This window comes from Quercus lobata, chromosome 10 (assembly GCF_001633185.2).
Source record: "Quercus lobata isolate SW786 chromosome 10, ValleyOak3.0 Primary Assembly, whole genome shotgun sequence".
Classification (NCBI taxonomy): domain Eukaryota; kingdom Viridiplantae; phylum Streptophyta; class Magnoliopsida; order Fagales; family Fagaceae; genus Quercus; species Quercus lobata.
This window is the reverse complement of record NC_044913.1, coordinates 3,454,278-3,476,199: the sequence shown is the minus strand read 5'-3', so window position 1 is coordinate 3,476,199 and position 21,922 is coordinate 3,454,278. Positions and strand designations below refer to the sequence as shown.

The 21,922-nt window shown below is 30.9% G+C and overlaps 2 protein-coding genes across 2 annotated transcripts; one reads left to right on the top strand and one right to left on the bottom strand.

Moving 5' to 3' along the window:
• Positions 1-4,568: 4,568 nt before the first annotated feature.
• On the top strand, positions 4,569-5,604 carry LOC115965405. Its single transcript, XM_031084616.1, has one exon. It carries the CDS (start codon positions 4,681-4,683, stop codon positions 5,341-5,343), a length of 663 nt encoding a protein of 220 aa, XP_030940476.1. The 5' UTR covers positions 4,569-4,680; the 3' UTR covers positions 5,344-5,604.
• A 6,413-nt stretch (positions 5,605-12,017) lies between these two features.
• On the bottom strand, positions 12,018-15,647 carry LOC115965607 (serine/threonine/tyrosine-protein kinase HT1-like). The gene is made up of 4 exons (XM_031084869.1): positions 14,577-15,647; positions 13,401-13,856; positions 12,147-12,523; positions 12,018-12,111 (listed from the first exon to the last, which is right to left on the bottom strand). The coding sequence occupies exons 1-3, from the start codon at positions 14,988-14,990 to the stop codon at positions 12,272-12,274; spliced, it is 1,122 nt and encodes a 373-aa protein (XP_030940729.1). The 5' UTR covers positions 14,991-15,647; the 3' UTR covers positions 12,018-12,111; positions 12,147-12,271.
• Positions 15,648-21,922: the final 6,275 nt, after the last annotated feature.

Sequence of the window (21,922 nt, the reverse complement as noted above, 5' to 3'; positions counted from 1 at the left end):
ACTAATACCACGTTAAATAGTAGTAAAAAAAATGACAAAGAAACCAAGAAATTGTGAGGGCTAAAACAAAATCAAAAGGCACCTAACCTATGGCATGAAGATGAAAGACTATAGGTCGGTGTATATATAGTAGCAAAAGTGCAAGAGGTGAAAAGGGTGAGTGGAAACACGAAAAGTTTTGTGCTTTCTGAGAGAGAGATGAAAGTCTTAAAACAATGAACTCAAAAAAATAAAGAGTCTTTATCTTTTAAATTTTAATTAGTCCTTATCTATAATGTAGCATTTGAGAAATGTCCTGATACAATGAATCTAAGAAAATAAAGAATTCTTATCTTTTGAATATTTTTTTCATGGGAATTATCTTTTGAAATTTAATTAGTCTTTATCTCTTATGTGGCACTTGAGTAAAGAATTTATGTGAACAAGTTCCTTGTCAAAGAGAGTGCCACATGGCAGAACCTCATGCTCTCTCACATGAGGTTTCTGCTTTTATATATAATAAATATTGATATTGATTGATTGATTGATTTTATCATTTAAATTTTAACAAATTTAGATTCTATTCAAAATAAAAGTGTATTATAAAAAATTTATAAACTTAAATTCCACACAACACAATAATTTAAAACAAAGTTAAATTCTATTCAAACTAAAAGTCTATTATTCAAAATTCTAAACTAAATCCCACACAATCCACACTTTGTTTTTGGTTTTTTTACTCAAGTTGCATCTTATTAAATTAATATTTATTAGGATGTTATGCTAAAAAGCTCTTGATTAAGGGATAAGATTTAACAATAATTTAATTTAGATAAAACTTTATCATCTAAATTTTAGAAATTTAAAATTCTACTCCAACTAAAAGTTTTTATCAAAATTTTCAGTACTTATATATTTAGCTATGACTTTTTGATATAATCTCTCTTAACCAATAAGCCATCCCTATAATTAAATCTCACGCAATACACCCTATATTGTTGTTGTTGTTGCTGTTTTTTTTTTTTTTTTTTTAAATGAAATTTATGCTTATTTTTTAGTCTAATAAATTAATTTTACTTATTGCTCTTTGTTTCCGAACTTGCGTTCAAGATATTATGCAAAAGAAAGTTTACTATAAAGAAGCAAAATAATGGACACCTATTTAAATTATTGATTCTCTAACGTAAGTTTTTATTTATTTTTTTATACTCTCAAATTTTGAACTCTTTTGTGTATATTTCGATTTTTAGTTTTGGTTATGTATTTAATTTGTGTATGTGTTGATTGTTTCAATTAGACTATCACTAAGAAAAAATTGGTTTTGAAGAATTATTTTGTTTATTATTGTTTATGCAGCTAAGTGATAAATTAAATATAACCCAAATAGGAATAATTAAACTCATTCTATATCTCATATTAAGAAATTAACATAAAACAAAAAGAGAATTTCAAAATATTAAAATAGATAAATATTGATCAAATCTAAATTCTAAACAATCAAAATTTAAAGTAATTTTTATTATTAAAATTATTTACTTATTTTATAATTTATTATTACTATTTATATTTAATAATTTAGTTTTACTTATTTTAAAATTTTTGAGCTTATATACGAATCTTACTGTTACGTCACAAGGAAATAATATTAGGAATATATATATAAAATAAATCCACGCGTATTAGGTTCTCTTCATGTAGTCCTGGCTAGCTAATTCTATCATTTGTACCTAGAGAGGGAATCGTCCTTTGAGCGGTGATTTTATCAAGTAATTAGTGCAAGCTTGTACATCATAATAACCCTTCATGTGCATGAGACAGCAATTATTAGCTGCCAAGTGGCACATGATAATCAAATTAAAACTGTTAAATTTTTTAGCAGAGAAAAACAAAAATTAAAGACTAGCAATTCATAATGAACAAATCATCCAAATTAGCACTCGAAGATATGACAATTACATCATTTTCGTATGCTAAGGATTTGTAATGATTGTATCATGTTATTGGTTCTTATGTCCTCCTAAAATAAGGAACTCAATATCTATCTGTATAAATGAGTATTTTTATGCATTTTAAGTAACATGAACTATTTAATAGAATAATAGTCATGCAATTTGTTTAAATAATTTAATGAATCATGCTTTTAAAATACTTGTGGATGGTTTTATAACCAACATGTAATCCTTCTTTAATTTAGATTGGAAGAAAGCATATGTACATATGAATATACCCTTCTCAAGTAGTCTTGAGACCCTAGACCAAGGTCTTTTTGTCCAAATGGTAAGTCCTATTTGCTATTTCATTAGGAGGGAATGGGGCTTACCCTATGAGATAAACCAAGGGATTTGACTCATCCAAAAATCCAAGCAACAACCTTAAACATATTATAAGTGAAAAGAGTAGACTTAGCATGCTCCAATTATTTATCTACTTTTATTTTTTAATGTTTTTTTTTTTAACATAAGATATTTGAATTTCATCTGCAGTTATTATTTCTTTGTCTAACCCTCTCTGATTAATTACTTTAATATTTAACATCCCATGCCCCTCATGTTGTCAACCATTTATCAACTTTTCATGATTTTAAAACTTTCAAATGTTGTATGCTTTTGGGTTTGTGTGAATGAGAGAGAAAGAGAGAGGGAGAGAAGACAGCCTTAATTTGATTAATTGGCTTACACTTCAATCTCTAACCCACCAGGCATATTGGATAAATCCATTTTTTATTTTATTTTAGAAAGGAGATAAGTTGATGTCATTTATATCAAACTTGATTGCAATTTCACATCTCTATTTGTTTTGCCAACTCTTTCTTCTTCCTTCTCTCTCTTTGTTTGGACAAATTTCAAGTATCTTTTTTTCTTTATTCATTTAATCAAATGGCCAAAACTTAAATTAATTATTATTATTGTTATTTGGATTTAATTTAATATCCCAATCCAAAATCAAAAGGTCCAAACTTCCTTTTTTTTTCTTTTTTTTTTAATCCAGAGAAGGTTATGTCAAACTTGTAAATTTCATATTCTCTTTTAGCCAAATTACAATTTTAGTCCCAACACATTTTGTTTTTGTTTCAATTTTTTCCTTGAACAATTAAAATTAAAAAAAAAAAAAAATTCGTTTCACAACTTTTAAAATCAAGTCAATTTTAATTTTTATCAATACAAATTGATTAGATTTTAAAAATTGATAAATAAAATTGACACAAAACTAAAATCACTCATTGTTGATTAGAGTATTATGAGTCTGTTTAGATGTCATTTATTATTGAAAATTACAAATTTATTACTGAAAATACTATAACAAAATAATTTTTAAATATATAAATAGTATCGTAAGACCTAGTTTTAACTTAAAATTTGTTTAAATTTGTATTTATAGGTTTTGTAAATAGTGCACAGGATCCAGCAAAAAAAATGCACACGCACAAAACACTGAGTCTACCCCTATCCAAACTCACACAATGTAGTTTGAAAAATTCGTTTTTGAGGCCAGATTGTGCTTTCAAAGGAACAAGTCAAAAAAACAAAGCCAGGTGTAGCTCTGGCTTATGGCACCTAACACAAGCCAAGCTTGACTATCATATCAAATCCCGACCACCAATCCCCTCTTTCACCAACCCTAACGTATAAAGAGGGTCAGTGAAGTACTAATACTCATTTCCAAATAAAACAAAACAAAAAATGTTATAATAAATCAAGAGAAAGTTTCAGGTTGAAAAAAAGGTAATGGGTTCATGTATGAGATACATGCATAAGTGATTAATTACTGTTTATTGTCCAGCGTTTTAATATAGAGAAATATTATTTTTATAATATTTTTATAACAATTTCATAATAAATTTTAAATGGTAAGTTGTTATTAGTTGTTACAAGTAGACAAAAAAGTAATTTAAGTTATTTATTCAAATTAAAACATATAATAACTTATCACATATGATTTGTTGTGAAAATTTTCAATAAATTATGATAAATAGTGCGGTCATAAAAAAAAAACTTATAAATTAAATACCACTAGAATTTGAAGGCGCCAAAATTTTCACAATTGTCAAATTGTTATTGATAATTGGGAAAAGTTTTATGTAAAAAAAAAAAAGAATTAAAAAAAGTTAAGTCTGTTTTTCATTTTTTATAATTTTTTTAGAATAATTTATTAATAGATGCTCTATTAGATTTTTTTTTTTTCTTTTTTTCTTTTTCTAAACTAAGAACTAGAGAGCAGTAAAAAAAAAAAAAAAAAATAGAAGGGGGTACATACACAAGCATTGATTAGTACTCACAAATCTCAAATTGTGAGGCCTAGAGAAAGCAAGAGTGAACTCTTTTTTTTTTTTTTTTTTTTTTTTTTTGATAAAAAGAGTGAAAGACCCTACCCTATCCTATCAGCTATCATCGAAAGTTGGTCCCACTTTCATCACTTGCAATAATATTCACAAACTCTGAGACTGTACCATCTGCCACAATGTCCCTGCGTCACACGTGAAATTTCCTCTTCTTACACGTCACCAACTTCGATGCTCACACACAAAAAAATAAATAAATATAACCTTAAAAAAACCTCATCAAACTTTCAAAGTCCAAAACCTAATAGCTCTCTCTCTCTCTCTCTCAGTCATCTCTTTCTTTTTGGTCTTCGTTTCTCTTTGTCTGAAAAACCTAGCAAAGCCCTTTTGAGTTTTGAGTTTTGTCCTATATTTTTTTGACCATGAAGAAACTGTATCGCAGAGGCACAGTTCATCCGTCACCACCAATCACATCCGACCACCTGTCCTTCCTTCCCGCCACCATACTAACCTTAACGGTGGCTCTTTCTCCTGAAGACCGTGAAGTCCTCGCTTATCTTCTCTCTTCCTCTTGCTCCAACTACTCCTCCGTCACCGTTAACTTTAACGGCTCACCTCAACAGCAACAGCAACAGCGTAACAGGGTTGTCGCTAAACGTGGCAGTTTGAACTCCGATCACCCGCCGCAGTTCAACTGTAACTGTTTCCGTTGCTACACGAGTTACTGGGTCAGATGGGACGAGTCGCCGAATCGCCAAGTGATTCACGAAATCATCGACGCGTTCGAGGCCGAGTTGGCTCAGAGCAAGAGCGGCAAAGGGAATAGGAAGGAGAGGAGGAATGGTAAGAGAGGGTGTCATAGTGGGTCGAGCGAGTTGAAGCGGTTGGAATCGAGTTCGGGTAAGAACGAGTTGAGCGAGTCGGACTCGGTGGGTGCTCATCATGAGGGTGGTGGTAATAATAATGGTGGTGAAGGTTTTGTTGGGGGTGGTGGAGTTGATGGAGAGGAAGGGTTGGATAAAGGGTCTGTGAGAAAGCTTGTGAGTTTTATTGGGGAGAGGATTTGGGGTGTTTGGAATCAATGAATCTGAGAGAGAAAATGAAGGAAAGTGAAGGAAAAGAGAATTAAGAGGTGGGTTTAGTTCTTTTTTTTCATTTCCTCTATAAATTCTCTCTCTTTTTTTTTTCTTTTTCTTTTTTTTTTTTTTTTGGGCCTTTTTGTATATTACCCTTACAATGTAAAAATGGGGTGGTGTAATTTTGAATCAACAAGAGTTGGTTTATTATTATTATTTTTCTCCTTTGAATTATAACAATATAAGACACCAATATTGGTGTTCCTGTTATTTTGGGGTCTTTGTGGTTAATTTTCTTTCTTAATCTCTGTGTGTATATATACATGTTAGGGTTGTAATTAGTAGCTATGAGCAAAGCTGGTTAATTTTCTATGCATGAATGAGTTTAGGAAATTTTAACTATATGTGGGTTTTTTCTTTTGGGGAGAGTAATAATATCAAGTATTCAATTTTTTTAGTTGAATGATCACTCTCTTTCTCAGTTTCAAACTCTGTTGGGTTCGGGGTGGTACTTAATTACTTGAATTAAATTACTTTGTTAACAAATATGCAAATATTTTTAGTTGAATGATCACTTTCCCAATGTTTCTTTCTCAGTTTCATTCCCTGTTGGGTTCAGGTTGGTACTCAATTGCTTGAAAACTTTGTTCCTAAGTAAAAATAAAATAAAATTTGTGTTTTCCAAAAAATTGGGTCAAAGATGAATTTTTATTAATTGAAATTACGGTTTGGTTTCATTATTTGGATCAATCTTGAAGGTGGAAAAGATGAGAGACAATAAAAGAAAGAAAAAAATGAAAATCAAAGTGTTTAATGAAATTTTTTAAATTTCCAATAAAGATGGAAAATGAAAATTTTTTTTTTTTTTGAAGGTGGAAAAGATGAGTGAGAATAAAAAAATAAAAAGAAAATCAAAATCAAAATGTTTAATGAAATTTTTTATTTTTCCAATAAAGATGGAAAATGAAAATCTTTTTTTATTATTATTATTGTGTGGTTGTCCTTGGTAAATTTTTTTTTTTTTTTGGTAAAGGTCATTGGTAAAATTTACTTTTCATGGAAAGCTTTTTGGGTCAGTTTACAAAAGTGTTCAGGTACAAATTAGGAAGAAACCGGCGCAGTTTCGTTATTTAATAGACATGAAACTGCGTCGTTTTTATTAGTATTTTTGGCTTAGCTCTTCTACACGGTCTTAATTTGAATAGTTTCAAAATGGTCCCCATATTTTGTCATAAATGCTGGAAATTCTCAGACAAATGCATGTGGCTACCTACTTTTACGTTAATAGCCCTGTGGCTCATAAAGTGGGATCCACTGTTTCTCGTATTGTACGAGTGGTACTTTGGGTACTTGAGAAAAGGGAGGGTATACTGGTCATTGATCAAAAAAAATTTGATAAGATATAAGTTGGTGTCGCAATTGACGGGGTCGGCAAAAGCAAGGCCTCGATTAAAGGAAAAGGGGAGCCCCATAAAAAGTCCCCACTAATTACTTGAGGCCAAACTTCTTTTCGTTATTCCCTAAGGTCATTTGTTCCTTCCATTATTGTCTTAAATCAAACCCCTATTTTTGGACCAAATTATCCCCACCACCCCCAAAAAAAAAATCAACACACAAATTATTTTTGTGCACGCAAAATATTAAAATACTTTCTTTTGTCGATAATTAACCATTAATATTCTTAAAAGATAATTAACCATTAATTGGTTAGTGTTGGATTGAGAATTGCTTATTTTCTGTAGTTTATCTATATAATTTTTTTATTTTTGGTAGTTTGTCAGTATAATGTGGGATAAAAAAAATTTAAAACGAGCTTATTTTCAAAAATATGAAAGTTAAATTATTTGAAATAAAGCTATGAGCTTGCAATAAAAAGTAGAATGAGATCCATAAATAGTACATAAAATAAGTAAAAAAGTTAACTTATAATCACTTCTCAAACTCACATTAAAATGTATACAAAATGTAATATATATATATATATATATATATATATACACTAATAACCATTAAATTGGCAAGTAATAACGCATGATAAAAATGACATCAATTATAAATTTATATAAAAATTAATAATAATTTGTCCCTTAACAAGTGTTGTTGCAATATTAGTGTTACTTTATAGAGAGTAATTTTGATTAGTTGTTTGTGTTGTTCGGGGTATAGAGAAATGGTTTAAACCCCATACACCAACCCAATGAGTCGATTTTGATGTTGATGATAGGTTCTTACTTGTTCCTCTTTAGTTCTCTATGCTTTTTTTGTGGTATAGAGCAAAGTTTAATACCACTCCCTCCCAACCCAACATACAACCCACTTAATGAGTCTAAGTTAATGGATGGTGATGATAGGTTTTGTTAGAAAAATGGTTACTTTTGTCTTTTTATTTTTGGCTAATCTAGAGCTTTGGTTAATCAAGTCTTGCTTTATGAATCTTAACTCGCCTTTTCAAATAAATAATGGTGCTTTTTTCTTAATGGGACATTTGGACGCATTTTGAGGGATCGATGACTCATATTGATGAAAAAGTAGTGGAGAGAATTTTCAAACATTCATGACATAAAAACTTAAAAGTTGATTTCAAAAAAATAAAATAAAAAACACTTAAAGTTACCAAACATATGTGTAAATTACGTCTAACATAGAAGTAATTACTTTTAATCTTTTATCTTCACAAATAATGCATTTAATAATCAAGTGAATCTACAAAGATTGTAAATTGCTAATTTTGTTTGGTTAAATATGTATTAGGTGGAGAGTTGTCTAAAAATATCTCATTTCTAAAGCCATGCATGTGATTTGTCACTAAATCCAACTTCAAACTTTGATTAAAGTTAGAATTACACAAACATCATAAATATTATTATATTTTGTTCAAACTCTAGCCCCATTCTAAGCGATACAATCAATAATGAATCACCTTTGAGCGCGTGCTAATTGTGCTGCTTTCATGAGCATTAGTATTACACCTTTTAGAACTCCACGAAAAGTTGCATAGTTCTTAGTTCTTACCAATACTTATTATATTGTCTTTTACTTTCCTCCTTTTTTTTCGGTTGAATATTTGTCTTCTACTTTTATCATCTACATATATAGCCACCAAAGATACGCATGAATGGATGTCTATTTGTTTATCATGATCAAAATTGGTAATATTTAGATAACATGCTTAAAGATCTATTTAGTTAGACGTTTTGGAAAATTAAAAAAAACGTTTTTAAAACTCAAAATTTTGTTTTATAACTATGACTCCTCATTTTTTTTTTTTTTTTACAAACGGTCATTTAATTGGACCCTAATTCAAAATTTAGTTCATCAAAGCTAATGGGTTATGGGTTTTTGGGGTAATTTGGTCAAGAAGGAGCATAATAGTTAATTTTATATGTTTATGAAATTTTGCACCCATGTCTTTATCTACTTGCACCCTTTATTATTAAAAGTTATACTAAATTGACAAGGGTATCTTTGGAATGCGAATCTGCCTACTTTGAATTTAGCCAGAAAAGAAAGAAAGAGGGGGACAGTGGACCCAAGTCTCGGTAGCCTTAGCACATATTCCCCAACCCTATAAATCACCCTATCTAGCACACATCGATACATACATTATGGTTCATTGATTCCCCAATATTATTTAAAATTTTCCTTTGTTTTTTTCCAATAATATCTCTTTTGGTGTTCAATCTTTTGCTTGTCACAATACGGGAAGACAGAGAGGGAGAGCTTTAATTTAATGGGTATTAAGGGAATGCAAGTTGTGGGGGAAACAAAATGGATTAAAAGCTTTAAAATTGGAGACCCAAAGTTTAGCTTATTAAAGAAATTTGCTCAACTAAGCCCTTTTTTAGTTTTTTAAAAAAGAACACTATCAAGCTCAAGCTTATTTTAGGGGTTTTGTTGCTTAATAAGTCATGCTTACAAGATTCCACGATCGAAGTATGATTATATTATACGCGTAATTGCTTAACTAATAACCATAAACATTAGTGGGTCTTGATGAAATATTGAATAAGCTTTCGAGTGGTTGTGCTAATCACTAACTAGCTATATTAATAGTAATAGGATTCTTTTTATGTATACAATTACATATTTAATCTAACTAACAAGTTCAATGTTTCAAAAGTTCAATCAAACTTATGACAAGTATACCAAAACTCCCCCTCCCAAATAGGATTTGACTTCAAGAGGGGCAAAATATATACAGTTGAACATATATATAGTACCTATGATCAATATAAAATATAAAAAGTCGTTCATGTGTATATTAATGTAACATATTTGTTACAACAAATATCTCCAAAATGATAACATATTTTTTATATTTGTTTATCCTCAAGACTTTATTGTTTTTTTTTTTTTCCATGAATAAGCCTTTTTTTCCAAGTTAAAATTCCATTTAGAAATGAATTGACATGAAATATAAATTAATAAATTTATGTTATTATGTGATTATCTCAAAATTGTAATTGCTTATTACGCAAAATTTTATTAAATAAATTGTTACAATAAAAATCTAAGATCCTTTTAAATTTTTATTTATTTTATTGAAAGTTCAAATTATAACTTCATTATTTTCCTCTTTTTAATTCCTACCTTTATTTTATTTTATATAAGTCTTGAATCTTAAAAAGACATTAATAAAATAGCTAAGATTTTCTTTCTTTTTTGTTTTTATTTTCTTTCTTTTTATGAATGAAAATTTTCATATAAAAGCATATATTATAAGTATGAAAAAATAATTAATATATGAACAACAAATACATAAAAGAATTAATCAAATTTTAATTAATAAATGAGGAGGTGCAAAACTGCAGGCTGCAAACTAGCTTTTTATATATGTTCTTTCGGGAGGCTAAGAGGACAAATGCCCCCTCTCGATCCCTTGATTCTTGTCTATGGGTAGAAGTAAAACCACTGAACTACAAAATTTTTGGTGCTTCAAAAATGTTAATTGAGCTCACTACGAACTAAAACTTAATTTAAACAAAAACAGATAAGCAAAGGTCCAAAGCCTAAATTGGAGTGAGGAGATCTCTCTACTTTTTAATTGAAGAGTCAATTAGTTCTTCGTGCTAATTAAATTCAGAAGTTGGAATTGACTTGAGCAGGTACACCCACACTAGGCAAAAATACCCATGAATAATAATAGTAGGAATGGGTCAAGGAATCTTAAATAAAAAAATTCATGCTAGATCTTCAAAACCTATCCAAGTAAGGAAAAAGCTACCCATTATGACAAAAAAAATCACTATAGCTTTTGATGCCACTTACAACTTCTATAACTCTAAGTTCACGTTAAAGTATGTGACAGGGACTGAGAGAGAGTCAAATCAACACGTATTTGACATAGCCTCGTGGCCTTTTTACTTGGTCATAAGACGAGCTCTTGTTTACTATACAAATGCTTGACTCTCAACTTTTAAGTCCAATATCAAGAAACTTCTCAAAAAAAAAAAAGTCCAATATCAAGAACAAGATTTTTGTCCATTCGATCCATTGGTCAATTTCATGACAAGTCTAAAGTAAACTGTCTAAACTATTTCAATTAGTAGACAATTTGCGTGAGAAAGTTCATAGTAGCATACAATTTTCCTTTTTTTTGCAACAAAAAAATAATGGGAAAAAAGGTTACAAAATGTTTACCTCGGATTGTATTTATAAACAAAATATTATAGCCCGTAACAAATTTGATTTCGAACTCAAAATTTGATAAATATCATGAGATTTTAAGAACCATTAAACCAACCTTATAGAGTTAGTTTGATCTTATTGATATATTAGATATGCAAAATTTATTGTCTGTGTATGTATAGTTTATTTGTATAGTATTTATCAAAATATATAAATTTTTTATAATTTTTATGTTAAATGTGTGATAAAAAGCTATAAGCTAACTTAAAAATTATAAAAATATATATATATAAAAACTATTTTTTTATTATTATTATTATTTTTTTTTAATTGAGAAGAAAAGCTAAAAGTTGTGTGACAAACAAACACTAATATCATGGACCAATAGCACCTTTAGGTGCAGATTCCTTTTGACCTATCATTAAATTTTGAAAAACTTGGTCTTCATGGGAGACAACATATCAACATACTAACACAAGGAAAATGATAGTAGGTTGGGCCTATTGGGGGTCCTTAATTTAACATATGGGTGTTTGTCTGGATAATTCATGTTTGGGCTGGGCCAGCCAGAATTTTGACACATGCCATTGGAGTTGGAGGGGTAGGAGGTCTTGCCATTCTGTCAGAATATCTTCTTGTCTAGGAGAATTTTTAAGCAAATTTTCCCATGGTATAAATCATACCTTAGAAAACATTTTATTAAGACCAAAACCAAATTCAAAACTTACTAAAAAAAAAAGTAAAATAAACAAGGATCAGGCATCAAATCAATCAAATATTTAGATCATTAATATCATTTATACATTGCAATAACTAAAACAAGGAATCAAAACTATTCTTCTGCATCCTAATAAGATTAAGGCATACCAACAAGAATTGAACCCACTGCTTGGTAGATCCTACTTGGGTGATGAAAGATGGTATCTCAATACAACATTTTTACTTCTTTATTCTTACTTTCTTTTTAAATTTTTGGATAGACGAGCATATTTACTCTTTCTTTGTCTTCTAATTTAATTCATCATATTCTTAGTCAAAATCAAGCACATATAATCAAATTATTGAGCTACCAAGTTGTCAGTCGAAAATCCAAATCACTTCTTGTGGAGTAGATTGATATGCCTACTGTGAAACACCAACCTTGTAATCCTCAATTACAGGAACAACAACTGGTTGAAAAGAACTTCAATTACAGGAACAACAACTGGTTGAAAAGAACATTAAATATGTGCAAATTATAATGGACAATTTAATCTGCTAATATGATGACCTAAATTAATACAGATAACAACAATACCTTCTAATGGAGTTAGGCATGTACAGGTATGGAAGAGCTGCTCGTTGATACACAGCCTTTCAAGCATTCAAGAATGGCATTTCGGCTGACCAGCCCTGAGTGGTGAGTAAGTGGAAGGCCTTCCTTGACACATTCATCATACTTCTCCAAAGTAGAGACAATATCACTGAAATCTGGCCGCTTTGAGGGGTTTGCTGCCCAGCAGCGCTTTATGAGGTGTGCGAGTGCAGGCGGACAACTAGCTGGGAGCGGAGGACGTTCATTCTGCCAGCAATTAATACATGATAAATAAAATTAGCATCAAGCTGTCTCATGAACCATTGTCACTGAGGCACTAACAACTATATCAAATTTGGACACACATCATGATCCTCCTAGTATGTCTCTGATTGAGCATGTAACTTTGTGCATATTTGTTTTAGATAAAAGGACATTCAAGTCCTATGTGTAATTTCTATGCCTCCTTTTGATGAAAATTTAGTCCAGAAGAGCCATATAAATAGATATTAGGCTGGTAAAGGGTCCTCAAGCAAGAGAGGGGAGCAGTGCACTTTTCATCCTGGAAGTTTTCAAACTCCAGTAGATATAGTAACATGATTAGCTATGCATATTAGATATTCCATGGGGATTTTTATTCTTCATTCTGTTAAAGTAGTTGTATAGGCATATAACAGCCAGCAGCTGATCTTTGCAGACAAAAGATTAGTAGATGTGGCAGAGTAACTGAACTAACTCTGTGTTTGTGCGTGCACTTAGTCTATATAAAGGAGAAAACACAGTAATGATTGTAAATTTTTTTTTTTTTCTGTTGGTTTTACTTCAATAGATTCAACAAAAGTATGTATTGAGCTAGTTGGATGTTGTCCAGAGGACTTCTATTATGCCAATTGACTTATCCCAGGGCAATTATACAATCATGGTTTATGTGCACCACTATGCAATTGATAGAATGTACTTATGGTCAACCAAGAGGGAAGCTCAGAAATTCAAAGTTAAGAAAAACTTAAAACTAAATAGGAGTAGTTAAAGAAAGACATCAGAAATACAAGGAAAGAAAAGTATGACATTGTAAGAAAGGAAGAGTGAAAATTCTTATATAAAACTAGGAGGAAGGATTTGCATTTAGATATAGCTATCTGACCTTATCAGCCACAGCAAAGGCAGCCTGCACCGGCGTCATTCCTTGAAAGGGAAGCAAAGCTGTTGTTAGCTCCCATAGCACAATCCCAAAACTATACACATCAACTTTTCGAGTATAAGGTTTCTCCTTGATCATCTCAGGTGCCATCCAACGGTAAGTCCCTTTGTTTCCCTTAGTTTCCTGGCTCTGTGTTTCAAGACATGATGTACCAAAATCTGCCACCTTAACCCTCATTTCATCATTAAGAAGCAAGTTATTTGATTTGAGATCTCTATGAATCACCCCTTGTGAATGAAGATATTCCATTCCTCGGGATATGTCAAGAGCTAACCTCAGTATTGTTTCTGTTGAAAGAGAGTATGGCTCTTTCTTGTTAAGGTACATCCTCAAAGTTCCTTGTGACATGTATTCAGTGATGATACAGTAAACAGGAGGCTTTTGGCAAGCTGCAATAAACTGCAAAGAAGATGAATTAACCAATTTGGCAATATGAGGCTCCTAAGTTCAAAAAGCCCTTCATTACAAAAGAAGGAACATGTTGAATGAAAGGACATTTTTCAATCATGTGTAAGTGTAACATTCTTTTAATATACGTAAAACTGACCCGATTAGCTTCCATTGTTCATCCTAGATCTAGTACTAAATAGACTCACACAAACTCTGGAAATTTGATGAAAATTTTAGGTTTTAATGCACTTTGATGTACCTTTTGAAAATTTTGGATCCAACTATATATGTTCTCTCTGAGAACATTGAAGAGGAACAAGTAATTGACTTTTAAGTGAAGCTAAAATCCAGCATACCATATATATAACCGTGGCCATAATGATCAAAGATAACAAAGGATTATTTCCCTTTGAATTGGCCTTAAGAGGAAACTATTCAGTTTCAATTCTTCATTTAGTCTTTGCAACAACCATATTGAACATAACAAAACTTGATAAGCAATTTCATAGATGTACGGTATATGTGGCAAGTTCTGCTGCATAGAGTAAATAGAATTATAAGCAATCATAGGACAACACTCTTTTCCTCTCTTTCATATATATTCCATTTCAAAACGAAAAAAGAAAAATAAAGTTATGAGAATAGATACACCAAACTAAAAATAATGATGATGATGATAACAGTGAATGGTAATAAAATTACTTGTTCAATTTGAGAATGAAACCTTACCTGCACTATATTTGGATGAAAGAGACGTGAAAGCAAGGCAACTTCAGACTTAAACTGCTGCTCCAAAAAGGCTCTAGTGTCCGCCTGGTTTGGGATTCTAACCATTTTAACAGCCACAGCTCTCTGTTTGTAAATTCCACGGTAAATCCTACTATGAGCTCCTGATGCAAACTTGTTACCAATAAACAACTGTGAAAGATCTGCGGTCCATTCCTCCTGATCCTCCTTTGCTACCTCCCAAGTCTCCACATTCTCAGAGTCCAATATCATAGACCATGAATCCAAGCTATCAAATCTCTTCCTTTCCATGCTTTCCATCTCAGAATTCAACATGGTCTTGGACGAGGAAGGGGTTGACATAGCTTTGCTCTTCGACTTTCGAAGGCTAGGCATGTGGAAACAAGAGATTGCCATTGAAGAATCTCTTATAGTAAGCTTCTCAAAAGCCTCAATAATATGAAATGTCTATGTGAAAATTATAGAGAATAATTACTATAGTATCAAAGCAAACAGTCAAAAGGAATAAGAATTTTCCTTCTGAAAGTGTGAATTGATTTGAGGAAGTGCATGAACTGATTGAGATACATGGGTTCCAAAGAGAAATGAAAAAGAAATTTGGGTTTTCATGAATTATCCAAAATAAAATAGAACTATGAAATTAAAGACTACCCATCAAGTTTTTCAGAGATAGACCATAGCACTAAGACCAACTGACAGTCTTTGATGGCAAACATTTGTACATTTCTATACTAAAGCAGTGATAAATCAATGAAAAATTCATGAAAATCTATATGGGAACAAAAAACAAAGAGAGAAAGATAGTGGGGTCTCATGTTTTCATGAAAAAATTGAAGGTTTTGCAGTGAAAGAAAAAAGAGGACGCAGATTTTCACGGTTCGCTCTAATAGGATCAATAAGGATTAGGTCGTTTGGCAGCAGAAAGATGAATTCGAAGGCAGAGATTTCAGGGGTGTCCCGTGATTACTTGGTTCAAAAGGTTGACACTTTTTTAGAGAGAGAGAGAGTGAGTGAGCGCTTTTCTCTAAACTGAATCAAACTCCTTCTGTTTCTTGTTTCTGTTTGTGTTTCTTTTTGCCATCATCAATGCTAAGTGGCCACAGTGGCAAAGCAAAGGATCGTAGATTTAAGTTTGTCTTGTCAGCTTTGCAGTACTTAGGAAACTTGGCATATTTGATATATCCCATGCTTTTTAACGGTATAACAAACATTTTCACATTACAAATATAAAGTCATACAAGTGGCATGTACACGTGGACTTAGGAATAGTTGACTCCTGGCAAAACAGTAGGCATCTGATCTAAGTGATGTAGAGCATGATTCTAGTTGTCAAACACTGCATGCATGATGTAAATTGTTATGTTGGTTGATGAGTAAAAAGCAAAAGGGCTACATTGACTCTTCAATCTTTATCATGGTTTTGGATCCAATAAAATGTATTGGCATATTAGGCTTATAAATTGGTATCTTAGTCATAAAAACTTATAATATACCATGGAATATTACAACAATATCAATATGTTCTTTCTGTTAGTATTTTTTTTTAAATCTTGTTGGTTAATGCACACATTGTTTTTGGACAAGAATGAAAGAGCATAATGTTTTTAGATGTGTGTTGGAACCATATATAATGAATGGAATATATTTGACATTATTGTAATAATTAATGGTGTAAATTGCAAAATTTAAAAGTTAGGGAAGATTGTAAGTGATCCAAACTTGATAAGTGTAATTAAACTGAATTTTGACCTTCATAGTTCATAATATAGTTCGTTGGTCATAACTCATATGGGTGTTTAGCACAAGATAGATACTATAAGCTCTCTCATGTCAATGTTATTGTTTTGGCTTTCAACTGCATATTGTAAGGCTAAAAAAACTTGAAGATCGTTGGATTTCGTTGTTCATTTCAGTCCACAAAAAAGGAAATCAATAAACTATTATTTATTGACTGCTTATAACTGTTTGATAAGATATTTCCTAGGTCGGACACAAGTTGGAGTAGCTAGCTTGCAGCAACATGTGAATTGACACGGCTATGATATTACATTCCTCAACCTATACATCAATCAACAAAAAGATTCATAAACTGTATTGGATGACTTCAGGCTTATGTAAACTTTATTACTTCTTCTTCTTCTTCTTCTTCTTCTTCTTCTTTGTGTGTGTGTGTGAGAATGGAAAATTTTATTTTTTTGAGTACTTATTGACACTAGTTCAGCTACAAAAAGAGGACCGAATAAAATTAGATAAGGGAAAAAGAAAAAGAGGCTGATTAATGTTTAGACATGTGATTAATAACTTAGCATATATCCCATTTTTTTTTGGACCGAAAATTCTATACAACTTCTTAGGATAAGGTATCCACTTTTAGTCTTTAATCATAACCATGTATTTTTAAATGTTTCAACATGTGATTAATTTGAAATCCCTTCTCACTTATCTCATGAGGATTTCTGTACATCTCCACTTTCTTACTCTCCATATCTAGCTTGTCTTCGATCACATTATGTGAAATATGCAATGGAATGCTACCCTTTTGCACTAGAAGTAGCTAGGGAGGGGAAAAAAACAGTAGAACAACTAGCTACCTATTCTAATACATTGTGAACTGAGGTTAACTATATTGTGTGTCATGGATTCCCAAACCAACCTGAAATCATAGAAAAATATGAGTTTGGGTAGCTCATAGCAAGCATATATGAGGTTGCCCACCTATGCATTACAATTTTTTTTAATTGAAATCAAGCTTAGCCACATAAAAGAACAAGGGAAAAGAATCACCATCAAAGTGCTTTATTTATACTAGCTATATTCAAAGAAGCAATGCTAGAATTACAAAAAATTTCAGGCTCAGTAGCAACATTATTTCTAACCAATCTTTAAAAAAAATATATAATAATAAAACTAATAGATAGCTTAATCATGAATTTGATTCCCTTCTTCTTTGACAAAATGAGTTTCCAAACTCTCACCTAACAAAGTTGTTTGCAATCCCTATTTTATGTCATCCGTGGAATGCGTTGTCTTTGTCAGCCATTCTGCACTGACTGTGTTAAAAAGTGGTTTTACTTCTTCTTTCCAACAAATTAAAAAATAAAGTTTCTTCATGAAAATGCGAGGCAAGACCGTCGTTATTTTCCTGCAAAATGCCAAAGGTAGAATCGACTAGGAAGGATCTGGTTTTAGTTTTGTCCACTCTTTTGAATACAAATGGCAACACCCTTTTTTTTTTCTTTTGGTCGGAATGGTACACCTAGTTGTCCACATATTTTTTTCTTAAAAAAAAAAAAAAAACAAAAACAAAAAAAATACTTCACATGTTAGACCTGGCACCAAAGAAGATAAAAATTAAACAATAAGTACTTACTGTTGATGTAAATAAAAGTTCTATTAATTGTAAGATCATATAGAAGTGATATTGAACTGATCATAGCTTATTAACTCAATAAATTGTAAAAACAGTGATGAAAGTTTTTACTTTTTAGTCTCTCATGTTACTCAAGATTTAAAACTCAAAGGTAGTTATCAGTAGAGAGATACCAAAGTGCACAAATGGCTTGTAACACCCTCTATTAAGTCTATACGTATTAGTATTGGCAAACTGTATCAAATTATGAATTTTATTGTATCTTAGAATTGTAATTGAAGATCTAGTGGAAGAAACCAAGATTGCTTAAGAAAGTGAAGTTTTTGTAACACCAATAGCAAACTCATTCTATCAATACTGCACGAATCAACAACGTAAAAGGCTTAATAACTTGTTTGTTTCAGTCCTAATTTGCACCCTACTTGTTGGAATAAACATAGGACATTATAAGTTGACTTTAGTGAAGTTTTTTTTTTTTTTTTTTTTTTTCCAAAAAAAAAATTTAGGAGAGAAAGCTACGTGTGCGGCTAGTATTTTCCACTTGGTCACCATATATATTGCCATCTTCATTGTGATTGATTTTGTGCTATTAGTGATAATATTATTTTACATGCCATATATGGTTTAATTGTTTACATGCATGATTGATAAATTCTCATAACTAGATAATTTGTTAATTCATTCATAATCAACAACCACTACCACCCGGGTTGTCAAGGGAAAGAGCCAAGGCTCAAGAGGAAGGATTACACCTAAATAATTTTTGAAGACAAATTTGATGGGGCAAGATTATTCTTCCAATAGTTTCACTAATTGAGGTCAGGGTTTTTTTTTTTTTCTTTTTTTCTTTTTTTTTTTTTAATGCTCCAGATTCCAGAATTGGAAAAGGAAATATGAGGGGGAAAACTGCTGTGCAACAACCAAACCTTATAATAATGATATGATATTTATCATACCTAAGTCATCTTGAGATTAACCATCAAATCCATCAGTACTTCAAGATCTATGGATTCAACCATACTGCTTATTATTTCAGCTATCAAGACATTTTGGGCAATACAACGATACCACATAAGTTTCAAGTGGAAGTTGGATACTTTTAATTTTCCAAGAAAATTGTCTGCAGCTTTAGCTCTCACTCACCACTAATTCGGGATGAAATTGTGGGATTTCCTATGCCTTTCCTCTTTCTTTCATTTTTTTTTTTTTTTTTGGAAAAAATAAAAAACTAGAGAGTTTTTTACAACTTTTTATATTCTTCATAAAAGTTGTACCAAAACTTTTGTAAAATGGTTTATTAATAAATGTCTTAAAATCACTAGTTAACATAATAATTTTTTTTAAAAGGTGGAAGCAAAAAAAGGAGTATTGAACTCAGGTTCGTTTCATGAGTTTAGCTTATGAAAATCTAGAAAATGGCATAGTGTCATTGAGTCACAGTAATCACAAGGTATAGCTTGTATTGCTTCCCCCAACACGAATAAATAAATAAATGCTTGTGTGATCGTCGGACCCATTAAAAATGGATGCCAAAGTTTTTTTTTTTTTTTTTAATTAAAAAAAAAAAATCATTAGGCTACAAAGATCAAGCATGCTAGGACCAACCCAAGCATCAAAGGGCAAAATATTTTTGGTGGAACTAGACCACAAGCCCAATATCAAATCATTTTTGTAATTGGGTATTAGGATTCTAGGCCCTTTTCCTTTTCATAAGTTTGGGCTGGCCCAAGGTAACCGAATTCAAGATTAGGTTAACAATTTTAGACGTACAATGTGATAGGTGGTATGGGATTATAACCAAAATTAGTGCTCGAAGTAACATAAAAAGGAGCTAAATTTTTGGTTATTTTTTTTTTAAAAAAAAAAATTATTTAATAGGATGAATGATGACGGTCAAATTAATTGATATCTTCATGGTTGGCCCCAGTGAAAAATTCAATGAAAGTGTATATTCCCAATCAATTAGTCATTGAAAAACTATTTTTTACTAATTCTTTCCAGTTTATTGATTTCATCTTAATATCTTTTTATTCACATTTTGTTTATATTTTTTGAAATATCTAATATTAAAGATCTACATGATAATAATATGCTTGATTTATTGTCACATTTGATACAACTTGCAATTTTAGTTCTAATATCACATGAGCTACTTAAAAGAATTATGAAGATCATGTTACAACTATTTTGTGCATGCGCTTTATTGAGTTAAGCCCAAGTGTAATGACATTAATGGGCACTTACATGGCCCGCTTACCTGGCCTATGTTAAGCCAATAGTATTTGATGCCATTGATAGGAGGTGTTAAGATTAAATGCTGAGGTGAGTGGGGATATACTTGGTACGAAAATCCATTTTAACTATTAAATAGAAAAGGAAAGGCTTGTGACTTGATTTTAGATCCCTAGGATGAGAGGAGTATTAGAAAGATGATGAAATTTTCAAAATAATTTTATCTATAAATAGGAATGAAAAAATGACATAATTTACATAGGTTTTTACAGAGTTATATTGACTGTAAATGCTCGCTTTTTTTAAAATAAAAATCTAATGAAGTTATTGTGAGGTTAAAAACCACCACCACAAATCATTACTATAGTCACAATTAGGCTCAAACTATCGCAAGAAAGTCAAACCTATATAACTATATCCAATACAACTATATTTGGCGATTAATTTCCACTACAATATAGTATTTATTGTGGCAATTTTTTGGACTTTCCAAAAAACTAAGCCATTAAGTGGAAAATGAGGATTAATTTGTTCGAGGAAAGCTTGTTTAGATTAAAGTGGAGCTATTGCTAAAATAGGGAATATTACTTAATTGACGGGATTTTAAGTGAAGGTGCACATTTGTTAGAAGTTATATATAATTCATATTGACATTTGTTTGATAAAAAAGGAAAGTATATTTCCTGTCAAAAAAGTAATCAATTTTGCTCCTAAAATTGTCTATATCTCCTATTCATATGTTTAAATATATGTTCAACTCCAAATTAATTTTTCTCAACTCTATTTTTTATAATTTTTATCATATGAGAAAGGAGGATGTTTAAGAACCAAATTTTAGTATGGAATTAGTGTTTACCTTTCCAAAATATTGTTACTTATATGTTTAATAACATTTATATATATATTTATATAATGTTTATTAACATGTTTAATACGTAGTAAGTGAAACATTTTACTCCAGAGTTTAGAAATTGAGTTTAGTCCAAAAAGTAGAGGGGCATCATGATCTCAAATATGAGGCCTTCAACAATTCAACCTTCTTCACCATCATAACTTTAAGCCTTCCATTTGGAATCATAACTCCCAACATAAAAGTGCCTACTATGAGCCTATGTTGAGTTTATTGTCACATTAGTTTGTAAGCATTTTATGGTAAAATTTGTAGTAGCTAATTGAACATTTCTCATATCCACTAAGCTAAAAGTTATAGGTTTTCTTGTAATCTTGAAATTTATAGGCTAAGTTGTAAACTACACTCCTAAAGTTAGAGAGTGTTTGGATTTTACAACCTGAATTTTCAGAATTTGGATTTTACCATCTGAAGTTTGGCGGTGTTTGGATTTTACACTCTGACATTTCAGAATTTAGATTTTATCTCCTAAATTTTCAGGGTGTTTAGATTTTGCTCCCTAAAGTGAGGTGGTGTTTGAATTTTACACTCTAAAGTTTCAGAATTTTGGGGTGTAAAATCCAAACACCCCTAAACTTTAGGAAATAAAATTCAAATTTTGAAATTTTAAAGTGTAAAATCCAAAGATACCAAAATTTAGGAGTATAATTTGTAATTTAGCCAAATTTATATTATATAAAAGAAGTCATGTCAAAAAGGTAACTGAGCAAAAATGGTCAAATAATTTTCCCCTGAATTTATAATTATTTTCAAAAGCATGCAGCAATTTTTTTAAAGAAAGCCTACAAGGGTTACCAATGGGTTGCAATAGAGAAA